This window comes from Dermacentor silvarum, chromosome 10, assembly GCF_013339745.2.
Source record: "Dermacentor silvarum isolate Dsil-2018 chromosome 10, BIME_Dsil_1.4, whole genome shotgun sequence".
NCBI classification, from domain to species: Eukaryota; Metazoa; Arthropoda; class Arachnida; order Ixodida; family Ixodidae; genus Dermacentor; species Dermacentor silvarum.
Window position 1 is genome coordinate 581,882 of NC_051163.1, and position 13,391 is coordinate 595,272.

Below are 13,391 nucleotides of genomic sequence, written 5' to 3' on the forward strand. Positions count from 1 at the left end.
TAGGAGTGATGGCTGTCGCCGTCATCCTCTTTACCTTATGCTAAAGTGACTGTCCACTTTTCTGCAATACGGCAGGTCTGCTTTCGTGTGAATTCTGAGGCGCAGAATTTTCACTCTGTTCATCATTTCGAGCACCCATATCGAGCGCCCCCGCGGTTATCCTCAACATCATACCTGCTCCTCCGTAAGTCCCTCCAGTATGTAGTCGTGGTGCGGTTCGTAGTGGCCTCCGGGTCCGTAGGAGTTGTACTGCCCGCCGCGAACAACGTGCGGGAAAAACGAAAGAAAGGCGAGATTGAGAACATGAAGCGAGCGAGGCAGAGCGTACAGCTTGCGAAGTTCGAAGGGATATATACAGCCGGAACAGCATACAGGACCCCGCGTCGGATACAGAAGAGTGTATATAGAAGTAGGAAAGATCGAGGAAGCCGTAAAATATGGACGCAGAATGCAATCTGTGAGAATAAAATTTGGCATAGGACAAGGCAAGATATATGCACTGAAACATAAGCAGGGTAATATCAACAGCAATTTTGATGACATAGTAAAAGCAGCGGAAGAATTCCATACTGACCTGTGCAGTTCCCAGAGCAGCCAAGCTACTTTCATTCGAAGTAGTTATGAACACTGTATAGAGGCTCCTTCTATAACTAGCGATGAAGTTAGAAGGGCCTTGCAAGACATGACCCGGGAAAAAGCTGATGAAAAGATGGAATAACCGTCGATTTAATAAAAGACAGAGGAGATATCATGCTTCAAAAGCTGGCGACCCTTTATGCCAAATGATGATGATGTGTGGTGTTTTATGGCGCAAGGGCCAGGTATGGCCAAAGAGCGCCATGACAAATGGTAATGTTATCGATGAATTGTAGATGGCGTGGACAATAAGTTCCTCAAAGTAGATCTGACATGGCTGTAGAAGGGCCTAAAAACTGTCGCTGTAAATGGCGTAAAACATGTAAGTGGTAAAATAATGACACTACCTAGTTAGTGATGTGGACTATGGCAAATGGGTTTCGTTAAAAACGTATGATGTAACACATATAACAGTAATAGTAGGGCTTGATGGGAGCCCTTGAATACAAGGGCCGTTAATCACTTGCTAAAATTACCTGGCCAAATGATTTTCAGGGTGTTTACTTCATTTAAGAATTCTAAAACTATTTTCAGGTTAAAAAGCGGTTCATGGCTAAGAAAATATGATGGGTGAAGAGGTATGTTTTCACGATATGCAGAAGGGAAATACCTTTTCCTCTCTGCTTCTATAGCAGGGCACTGAATAAGAACATGGACAACTGTCAGAATATTGCCGCACTTACTACAAATCGGAGGATCATTCCCAGTCAAGAGGTAAGAGTGAGTACTGTAAGTGTGTCCTATTCTTAATCGACAAACAAGCACTTCTTTATATCGTGCCGTTTTCCCAGTTATCCAGTTCCCTAGTTTTGGTTTTATCATGTGTAACTTATTTAGTACCTGGGTATCCGACTCTCCTTGCCAATGCTTCCTCAGCTTACGGCGTAGAAAATACTTTAGGTCTGTGACAGGGATGGGGATATTTGGGTCTATATCGCTAAAGGTTACTGACGTAGCATTTTTGTCAGCAGCTTCATTGCCTTTTATACCTTTGTGGCCAGGTACCCAGCATACGACAATCATTTGGTTGCACATATATGCGGAACACAATAAGCTGTAGAGTTCATTAAAAACGGGGTTCTTGTGTTTCCGTAGATTGCTTAGGGCTTTGACCACACTTAATGAGTCTGTGAAGACAATAGCCCTAGCGACGTTTGTGAGCCTTATGTGTTGAACAGCCGAGAGTATAGCATATGCTTCCGATGTAAAGATGGATGTGTGTGGATTTAGTGCCCCAGATGTAGAAAATGAGTCTCCGAGAGCTGCGTAAGAAACGCCAGCAGTGGACTTCGAAGCATCTGTGTAGTATTCTGTGCAGGAGTACTTGTCCTGGAGTTCAAGAAAATGGGAATGTATATGTGCCTCCGGTGCTTGTTTGGATATTTCTACGAAAGAGATGTCACACTGAATAGTGTGCCATTCCCAAGGCGGTGGAAGCAAGGTAGGGCCATTAGTACATCCCCTAGAAGTGGGACCTCTGTTTTTTCTGACAGTGCTTCTAACCGGAGAGACAGAGGAGGCCGGTTGGCTGGGCGGTTACGGAACAGCCTGACAGTGGACATGTCGCGAATGGTAGAATGACATGGATGTTGGATGTCTGATGTAACTTTCAGGGCGTAGGAGAGACTTAAATATGTCCTTTAGAGATCCAGAGACCACTCATTGGACTCAACATACAGGCTTTCAACAGGACTAGTCCTGAAGGCACATGTAGCAATACGGATACCCAAGTGGTGCACAGAATCTAGCATCTTCAAAGCACTAGGCGTAGCAGAGTTATAGACTACAGCTGCGTAGTCAAGGCGCGACCGTACGAGACTTTTGTACAAGTTTAAGAGGCACCTCCTGTCACTTCCCCAAGATGTACGGGACAAGATCTTCAGTAGATTCATTGTCTTCAGGCACTTCGCTTTCAGATACTTCAAGTGGGGGATAAATGTTAATTTAGAGTCTAAAATGAGGCCTAAAAATTTATGTTCATGGCTCACAGGTAGCTGTTGTCGATTAAGATAAATAGTGGGGTCCGGTAATATACCTCGCTTGTTCGAGAAGAGAACACATGTGCTTTTTCGTGGGTTTAGTTTAAATCCATTCTCGTCAGCCCACTTAGATAATTTGTTTAGCCCAAGCTGTACATGTCGCTCGCAGATAGAAATGCTACATGATTTGAAACCTATTTGTACGTCATCCACATATACAGAATAAAACATTGTACGTGGTAGGACAGTTTGGAGCGAGTTCATTTTGACAACAAATAGTGTACAGCTCAGCACACCACCTTGTGGTACACCAGCTTCCTGTGTGAATTGTCGAGACATGACGTTACCAACTCTGACGCGAAACGTGCGATCAGAGAGGTAGCTCTGAATCACATTTAATAAGTTGCCTCGGATTCCCATTCCAGCCAGGTCACGGAGAATTCCAAAACGCCAAGTTGTGTCGTATGCCTTTTCCAAGTCTAAAAATACTGATAAGAAAAACTGTTTGTGTATAAAGGCATCACGGATATTTGTCTCGATGCGGACAAGGTGATCTGTTGTGGATCTACCTTCCCTGAAACCGCACTGTAGGGGATCGAGTATTTTGTTGCTTTCAAGAAAATGGATGAGGCGCCGGTTAATGATTTTCTCAAAGAGTTTGCATATACAACTTGTCAGGGCTATAGGCCTATAGCTACTGGCTGAGGAAGGGTCCTTGCCTTCTTTGAGAATAGGAATGACGATTGCTTCTTTCCATGCGGACGCAATGTAACCGGCAGAGAACGCGGAATTAAAGAGTGATAGTAGTGTTTTGTGGGTTTCGGGGTTTAGGTGTTTGATCATCTCGTACAAGACTCTATCACTTCCTGGAGCCGACTTGTTGCAACCATTTAGTGCAGCCTGAAATTCCGCCATATTAAATGGACGATTGTAGGGTTCATTTCTATTACCTTTACGATCCAGAGGCAGTCGCTCCGCTTGTTTCTGATATCTCAGAAATGTATCTGAGTAGTGGGACGAACTTGAAATCTTTTCAAAATGTGCGCCTAGAGAATCAGCTTGGTCAATGAGTGTGTCTCCTTGTGTATTTACTAATGGTAGAGGATGGGTTTCGTGGCCTTTTATTTTATTTACCCTGTTCCAGGCTTTTCTTTCATCTGTATATGAAATAATGCTGCAGATGAATCTCTGCCAGCTTTCCCTTTTAGCACGGCGGCGCGTTCTTCTACCTTCCGACTTTATTTTCTTGAAGTTGATTAAGTTCTCGAAAGTTGGAGAGTCGCGAAGGTGGCTCCAAGCCTTATTTTGATTTTTGCGAGCTTCCTTACACTCCTCATTCCACCAGGGAATACGTCGTTTAAAAGGCGATCCGTTCGTTTGAGGGATACAGAGTGACGCAGCATCAGTTATAATTGCCGTCAAATACGACACTGCATCATCGATAGGAAATGTACAGATGTCATCCCAGGCCACATATGTCAGCTCTCTATATCGTTTCCAGTCGGCACCTTCGACTTTCCAACGGGGCAGATGTGGAGCACACTCATCGGCTTTTGTTAATTTTAGGATGATTGGGAAATGGTCACTCCCGTATGAATTTTCGATGACGTTCCACTCTAGGTATGGCACAAGTGTACTTGATGCGATACTTAAATCTATAGATGAGTATGTTTTGTGTGCTACACTGTAGTATGTTGGCTCTTTTTTATTGAGCAAGCATGCATCCGTGGAGAAAAGAAAATTTTCAATTAAGCGCCCTCTTGCATCACAACGAGAGTCTCCCCAGAGGTGGTTATGTGCATTTAAATCGCCTACTATGATGTAAGGTTCAGGAAGTTCTGTTATAAAGCTTTGGAATTCTGTTTTGGAGAGTTGGTAGCTAGGAGGGATGTATAGAGAACTAATTGTTACTAGTTTATGAAACAGCACAGCTCTGATTGCAACTGCCTCAAGGGTAGTTTGCAGCTTCAGATGCTGGCAGGCGACACCTTTATCTACTAGTATGGCCACACCACCCGAAGATGCGAGGCCATCGTTGCGATCTTTGCGATAGATCGCATATTGTCGGAGAAAGTTAGTGTGTGAAGATTTAAGGTGTGTTTCTTGGACACACAGCACCCTTGGATTGTACTTATTTAGGAGTTCCTTAATGTCATCAAGATTGTGTAATAGACCTCTGACATTCCAGTGTAGTATCTGTGTATCCATTTTATATTTGTCTTGTGCTGTGTGTCTAAGAGTGATAGATTAGGCTAGCTCACGAGGCCTTTCCTGGCCCCGTGATGGGGGTTTTCCCTTTTTTCCCGGCACGCTCCACGGAGCTGCGCCGTTCCTTTGGCGTCTGAGACGCCGGAATAGTGCTACTTGCATCCATCGCCTCTTCAGAGGTGTTGGATGACGCCCGCGCTGCGGGGACACTCGGGGTTTTTTCGGGCCTGTCTGCATGAGCAGTGGCCCTGGGACCGGCAGGCCCGGAGGCCTGGTGGCCCTTCGTGGCAAGGGGCGGAGCAGTACTGGCTGCTCCTGCCAGGGGGGCTGATGGAGGAACCACAGTCACACTCCGTGTGACACGGCCTGCCGCCGAAGGATGTGGCGCTGCCCCCTGGCGCGTCACATCACTGTAGGACGGATTCGATTGATTATGTGCAGAGAAACGCTTGCGCGCTTCCGGGAAGGAAATGTTTAGTTTGACCTTGAGTTGAATTATTTCTTTTTCTTTTTTCCATGACGGGCACGATCGCGAATATGCGGGGTGGTCTCCGTCACAGTTTGCACAGTGGGTTGCGGAAGTACAGATGTCTGAGGTGTGTTCTTTTGATGCACATTTTGCACAAGTAGAGTGCCCTCGGCAGCTCTGAGATCCATGCCCAAAACGCTGACACTTGAAGCATCGACGCGGATTGGGAATGTACGGTCGTACGCGGAGTTTACAATATCCGGTCTCTATTGAATCAGGGAGGTCACTTGTTCCAAATGTAATTATTACATGCTTTGTGGGAATTTCCTTGTCGTCGCGCCTTAACTTAATTCGTTGCACCTTTACCACGTTCTGGTCTTGCCATCCATCCAACAGCTCGCTTTCACTTAGTTCGAGGAGGTCGTCATCGAAAATGACACCGCGCACAGTGTTCATTGATCTGTGGGGGCCCACAGAGACGGGGATATCACCAAACGCAATAAGTTTTGTCAGCTTGTTGTATTGGAGCTTGTCACGAACTTCCAGAAGAAGGTCGCCGCTTCCCATTTTTGTCACTTTGTAACCCGTGCCGATTGCCTCTGTCAGACTTTTTGCAACAACAAATGGTGATATCGTACGGACTTTCTTAGTTTCATGTTGACTGTGTATCACGTGGTACTTGGGAAAGGTTTCTTTAGGTTTCAAAAAGAAGTTGAAGCTTTCGTCGGTGCGCCCCCTCTTCAGGGAGCGATCATGTAGTGGGGGGAAACTGGAAGCCATATATAGCAGTACTGTATTCGGTAGGTATGCCCGCCGCCCACCTCGGAGCCCAACCTGGGGACGTTACAGGAATAGAAATATTCCACCCTGCGCACGCCAGCGGTACATTCCCACTATAACCTAATATATATATACCCAAGACTGGATATATTACACAAGGTTAACCCTTGCCACCTGGAAAATGGGAAGTTAAAGGAAGTGAATAGAAGACAGTAAAGATGGAAAGTGAGAAAGAAAGACAAAAGATTGGAGAGGGGGACAGGAAAAGGCGACTACCGATTTCCTCCAGGTGGGTCAGTCTGGAGGTGCCGTCTATGTGAAGCAGAGGCCGAAGAGGTGTGTTGCCTCCGCCGGGGGGCCTTAGAGGTCCGAACACCCGGCATCGGCTCAACCCCAGGATCCCCCTTTCCCCAGACACGGCTAAGCCGCGCAAGGTACACGCGGGAGGGTCCAACCCCCATGTGCTCGGGTCCGTGGTGTCGCCACACACCAAACGCCTGCTTACACAGACGCCCCTGCGGGGCTTTATGCGAAATGTCTCACGACTTCAAGTGTACCAGAGAACTGGAAGAATGCCAACATTATACTAATCCATAGGAAGGGAGACGTTAGAGAACTGAAAAATTATAGGCCCATTAGCTTGCTTTCAGTAATGTATAAAATATTCACCAAGATAATGTTCAATAGAATCAGGGCAACACTTGACTGCAATCAACGAAGAGAACAACTTGGCTTCAGGAAGTGATATTCTACAATGGATAACATCCAGGTCATCGACTAGGTAATCGAGAAATATGCGGAGTACAATAAACCTCTCTTTATGGCTTTCATAGATTATGAAAATGCGTTTGATTCAGTAGAGATACCAGGAGTCATAGAGGCATTCTTTAAGAAGTACTGGAGGCATACGTGAATATCTTGACAAATATCTACAAAGATTCCACAGGTACTTTGGTTCTCCAAAAGACAAGTAGAAAGTTACCTATCAAGAAACGGGTCAGGCAAGGAGACACAATCTCTCCAATGCTATTCACTGCATGCTTAGAAGTATTCAAGCTCTTAGACTGGGAAGGCTTAGGAGTGAGGATCAACGGCGAATATCTCAGTAACCTTCGGTTTGCAGATGACATTCAGCAACAATGGGGACAAATTACAACAATTTGATTGAGGACCTTAACCGAGAAAGTTTAAGAGTGGGGGTGAAGTTTAATATGCAGAAGGTAACGGTAATGTTCAATAGCCTGGCAAGGGAACAAGAATTCAAGATCGCCAGTCAGCCTCTAGAGTCTGTAAAGGAGTAAGTTTATCTAAGTAAATTACTCACACGGGACCCTGATCCTGTGAAAGAAATTTACAGAAGAATAAAATTGGGTTGGAGTGCGTACGGCAGGCATCGCCAAATCCTGACTGGGAGCTCACCACTGTCGTTGAAAAGTAAAGTGTACAATCATTGCATTCTACCGGTGCTAACATATGGGGCAGAAACTTGGAGGTTAACAAAGAAGCTCGAGAACACGTTAAGGACCACACAAAGAGCGATGGAACGAAAAATGTTAGGCCTAACGGTAAGAGACAGGAAGAGAGTGGTGTGGATCAAAAAACAAGCGGGGATAGCCGATATTCTAATTGACATTAGGAGAAAGAAATTGAGCTGGGCAGGCAATGTAATGTTTAGGACGGATAACCGGCGGACCATTAGAGTTACAGAATGGATACCAAGAAAAGGGAAGCGCAGTCGAGGATGGCAGCAAACAAGGTGGCGTGATGAACTTAAGAAATTCGCAGGTGCAAGTTGCGATCAACTACCACAAGAAAAGGGTAATTGGAGATCGCAGGGAGAGGCCTTCGTCCGGCAGTGGACATAAATATAGGCTGATGATGATGATGATGATGATGATATAGAATTACTGAGCGCAGATAGAGAGATGCCAGAGAAATGTACCAGATATACTGCATATAAGTGAACATAAATATAGGCTGATGATGATGATGATGTTGACTGCTAATGTTTTTGAACACTAAGATTTTATTGATAAGCGGGTGCCACGCTAGGCTGATGAGTGCAGTTGTTGCGCTCTCTGCATGTCATATTTGTCTCTATATTCCTACCTGTTACCTTGAATAAATCAGTTGATAGTTACCGCCCATGTCGTCGTTTTGTGCTTTTCTTTCTCTGACTTAGTCTTTTTAAGCGGTCAGCACGACACGCAGGAAACACCAGCTTGGCCAAACTCACGTTCTTCTGTACCAGATACAGTTAAGCGTTTTTAAAGTCTTGGTTAGATAAACTGCGATAAACCAGACCTTAAGGATTTGCGAAGGGTTTCGAGAAATTCCTTACGCAGCTTCACTGCCTTTGATGTACCTGTGGCTCAGATTCGCACATACATGCAGAAGTGTTTGTTTTTCTTTTTAGGAGCGAAGCTCCTTAGGATGTCACGATGTCCGTTGTCGCCGTCGTCGTCGTAGCTCCCCGTCGCGCACGCAGCGCGCATACCGAGCGCGCACAAGTGTTGCGCTGCGCCGGCGCCGCTCCGAAACCCCTTTCCGAGCAAGCGCACGACGTCATGCGCAGAACCGTTCGCAGAGCGCACGCAGCGCGCATACCGACCGCGCGCAGGTGTTACAGCACTATGGGGGAGCGCGAACGTAAGCGCCAACATCGTGACTCTGATCCTACAATTCGAGAACGAGACGCGGCAGCCCAACGGCAACGCCGCTAAGCTAACCCCGAGTTACGAGCACGAGAAGCAGCAGCACGCCGGCAACGGCAGCAAGACCCCGAAGCGAAAGCTCGAGCAGCAGCCGTAATCGTCCAAGGAGCTTCGCTCCATCATCAGCATTCACTTCGTGGATCGGCTGCCAATTTTTTTTTTGTAATGAATGCTCACCTGTAGGATCTCGGAGTCGCCACCCTCGTAGTCTGTGGACAGTCCGGTGAGCATGGCCACCCGTTCGTTGACCCTTTCTAGCAGCGGGTCGGTGTCTGGTCTCAACCACGCCACCTGACTGATGCGGCCGTGGGACACCATTTGCTCGACCGCCTCGCGGACTGTGGCGCGGGAGAGCTGCGCAGGAAGAAACCCGATTTCACAGCGCTGTGAAAGTCCGCCACGGTTTTCGCTTGGTGGTGAAGGCCCGGAGTGAGGTGGCGTGATCGGTATCGATTGTGAGTGCAATGAAAACGGGCGTGTCGAAGCCCCCGAATTTGCCTTCAAACGTAAGTCATCCTCGTCTACCGTTTCGCAGGCGTCCTCGAAACTCAAAACAACGTCGTCCTCAATGCCGTCAAATGCGTTGGTTATGCAGCATTCTTTAAAGCTAGTCTGGAGATGATCCAGACTAGCGCAGATTATCCAGGCTATTCAGATTCCAGACTATCCAGACTATACACATTATACAGAGTAGTTTAGAGATTATTCAGTCAGTCTAGATAATCTTTGGACGGACGTAATGGTGTTCGCTACGAAGGAACCTTATCAGCTCCGTATAGTACTGTGCGCTTTTTTACGAATATAGATTAAGAGCTGAATTTCGCTAACATAAACGCGGTAATATCTTACTTCCTTTCTTTAGTGTACTTTGCAGATATCCCTTCTTGCACAGTGTATAATTATTATTAAATGGTAGTACATTAAACTTCGAATGCTAGTAATATCTTGTGTACATGTCTAAGGTGCCAATTCTCCAATTAGGTCAACGTCTATGACAAATACTGGTCAGTAAATTTAACACGCGTGACATCCCTCCCAGTGTTTTGTTGACAAGAAAGATCCCGCGGGCATTTCTTAGTCAAATCTACAAACTTCACGGCAGCGACAGACCGCAAATTTGCAAGCTCTGGTCCACTTGGAGAGCCCGACATTCAAACATATCGGTGAAACATACAGGTGTATATGACCGGGGTTTGCTTTACAAGCAATGTTATTGAACAGCTCTGACACAGTGATGTATCAAATGCGCAAAGAGTCTTACACAACTGTCTTGTCAATAAAAAAAAGTCGAAATAGCTCATGCACGCGCAGTATATGGCTCTCAAGTGCAGTGCAACTCTATAGCGTTGACCTTAGTGGCCATAAAATTTTCTTAAAGTTTCTTAAAGGGGTTAACAGCGTCTATAGAAGAGCCTGGCATCAGGCGTCCCAGTTTGCAGGTGGTTTTTAAGGGCGTGCTCATTATTTCCTGCCACGCAAGAGAGCGGATTTTTAATATGCAGAAGAAAGAAAATCCTGGAAATTGGTGCCTAAATATTCACTATGAATTATGCAGCAGTTACGCATGAGTACATGTGCTGCTCGCTTCCGCCAGTTTGAGAATGACAGTCTACGAACCCGTCGATTTGGTTTCAGAGCTTAATTAAATAATGCGCTTGAGGAGCACGGCTGACAGCCGTACCAAGGAATGTTAATTTCCGAGATTTATAGAAGCAAGCAGCGAGTGGGATTACTTATGCCGTCTGGCATCACTGATGTATCAGCAAGATCGCCTATAGTGCGCTTTCTAATAATTTCTTTCCGTCCGTAGTGGGGAAGTAATAGCCTTCGCAAGTCAACTCCAGAACGTACTCTTTCTTTGGGGAACACTGCGCAAAATAACATAGGGACTGGTGATAATGGCAGGTTTGAGTTACACATTGGCGACACAATCATGGTCAACTGGTGAACTATGATACAGACGATGGACACGAAACGTTTGCAGTAGTATAGAAATGTTCTCGTCTGCTTTACCGACAAAACGCTGTGCATGGCACTGCAGTGACAAAGTGTCTTTCAGTAATGAGATGAACAGACGGTTAATTAAATTATGGGGTCTTAAGTGCCAAAACCACGACCCGATTATGAGGCACGCCGTAGAGGGGGATTCCGGAATAATTTGGGCGACCTGAGGCTCTTTGACGTGCACCTAAATCTAAGTACAAGGGTGTTTTCGCATTCCGCCCCTATTGGAAGGCGGCCGCCGTGGCCGGGATTTCGTCCCGCGACTTCTTGCTCAGTAGCCATACACCTTAGCCACTTAGCAATCGCCATGGTTGCTAAGTGTCCTGATCGTGTCACTAAGCGTCCTGATCGTGTCACTAAGCGTCCTGAAACTAAGCGTCCTGATCGTGTCATGGCACGATCAGGACGCTTAGATGGAAAAACTTTTCCTCCACTGGTCTTTGTTGAGAAAACGAAAGAGTTCGTCACAAGCGGGCGTAATGCTAACTCCGCGGAATATCAGAAACTGACTCACCATGGGCTCTCCTAGGTTGCGGATTGCTCTTATCTCCTCAGGCCAGATGACGTCGTAGAACTGGACAATGTAGGGGTCTAGGCTCATGACCTCCATTTTGACCGGACCGATTCGGAAGTATGGGTGCGGAACGCTCAGGTAACAGCGCAGGTCCTTCTCTTCGGTAGCATTCTGTGCACAGGGTCGGAGTGACGTATATACAATACATAATAAGTATAAGCTCCGTTGCCCGCATTCATGGAACGCCTGCTGTTGCCTATGACTGGGCTCTAGCTGTGTGCAATGTATGCTGTGGAGGTTTGTTTATTCCGGTTCAATAGCATACCACTACACACCTTTCTAAAAGTTACACATGATAATCATTGCACGAGATTACACATGATAATCAACAGAAAGTATACTGAAAGCTACGAATAGTAATCAGAAAGGCAACAAAATTTTAGTAAGAAATTTTGTAAGGGCGAGATGAACGGTGCCAAGTGTAATCTTATAATATGCATTTGCTACACAAAACACCGGGCAGCGCCCGTCCTGTGTGGTCCTCATGCTCTCCGTCTTTCGCGCATTTTAGAGCACAGCTCTTAGGCGCCCGTTTTTGCGGCGAGCGTCGGCGTTGTCCCTCATAACCGAGCGAACGAACACAGCGAAGGATGAAAGAGAACGCGGAGAGCAGCGGGAGGTGAAAGACGGCGATAGCGAAGAGAGCGGGAAGAGTAAAGTGGGGGAGGAGGGTGTGGCGAAAGCGTGAAAAGAAAAGTGTAGTGCCGCGCAAGACGGGCTTTGCGGCGACGATGGCTACGAGATGGCGCCATAGTAGCGCATCGTCGTCTGTTCGCCGATTGCATGCAGCGAGCGCGTCCAACGATACCATATATGGAAACAAAGCTCTGCATGAGCAGAGGTCTGTCTGCGGCGGCTGCTTTGAATCGCGCCCACGTGTCACCCTCGCGCTGCCTCTGGCGATCTCCCGATTGGCGGGGCAGTCGTGCCACACTTCGCTCTGTTTGAAACGTGCCGCTAGAGACAGACTGTCCGCTCCAGTTTGCCAATATATCGCGAAATGAAAACCCGTATAGAGTTTTCCTCAAATTTCTGATTGGAAGCTGTCGTAATCGTTGGTGATTTTTTTAACTACAAATACCACACTATGGTGGCCGGCGCTGGTGCACCACGTCATGAACGTGCTGGGCCAGGAGGCATATGAGCCTATGAGGAGGCCTGGATCTGGGGCCTTAGTTCATTTGGGTATAATAAATGTTATTATCCCTCTCTCTGTGTGTGTATAATGAATGGCGTCTAACGCGATTACTCTGTTCGCAAAAGCTAATAGTTATTGAGAAGAGAGTGATCGCGTTAGACTTATCACAGTTATCAGCTTAGGTAAGTTCTACCATAGTTGGCTGTAGTAAATTGGCAAGAAAATTTTGTTTGGCTTTCGTGGTTTGTCACTCAGGTACGATCCTTACTGGGAAACGTATTTACAAAACTTCATGGCGTATTCGCTAAAAAAAGTTAGTAAAAGCCGAAACAATATAAAAAGGCTCACAGAAGAAATGGAGACTTGAATAACGTACTGAAGAATTCTTGGCTGGACAAGGCCACTTGTATATATCAGGACAGCAATTTATTGGAACCTTGGCTACGAGGCTAAGGCTTCCTTTGTTCAGCCGCCGCTGATCACGAGTAAAAGTTGGTCGCATTAATTGCTTATTTGTTTTTCAGCTAGTAACTTTACCTAGCAAAGCTAACACAGGAAAATAGAGCGAACTGAGAGAGTTAGACAGACAAAAGTCTTGTTTTCCTTGTCAGCAACAATAAGTTTCAGTGGTTTAGCAGGAGTGCTCAGAGTTGCTCAAGAGGTGCTCTCAAGAGGGCGCGTGTACCAGTGTGTGTACGTATACGGTTGCCGTATAGGCTCATCTGCATGGTTCAGTCGAGGCCGACACAAGGTCCTTGCACTTTTGGTGCACCGAGAAGTGCTACTGTGACCCGCCGTGGTGGTTCAGTCAGCTAAGGCGTTGCGCTGCTCAGCACGAGGTCGCGGGATCGAATCCCGGTCGCGGCGGCCGCATTTCTATGAAGGCGAA

The 13,391-nt window shown here is 46.5% G+C and overlaps 1 protein-coding gene across 1 annotated transcript in view; it reads right to left on the reverse strand.

Annotated features, from left to right (window-relative positions):
• Nucleotides 1-13,391, reverse strand: part of LOC119466560 (prolyl 4-hydroxylase subunit alpha-2-like) — a 76,578-nt gene that overhangs the window by 36,428 nt on the left and 26,759 nt on the right. The window contains exons 9-11 of the mRNA XM_049657408.1: nt 11,305-11,475; nt 8,964-9,140; nt 175-249 (exon numbers count right to left, since the gene is read on the reverse strand). Of these exons, the coding sequence (XP_049513365.1) occupies nt 175-249; nt 8,964-9,140; nt 11,305-11,475 (423 nt within the window). The remainder of the gene's footprint in view (nt 1-174; nt 250-8,963; nt 9,141-11,304; nt 11,476-13,391) is intronic.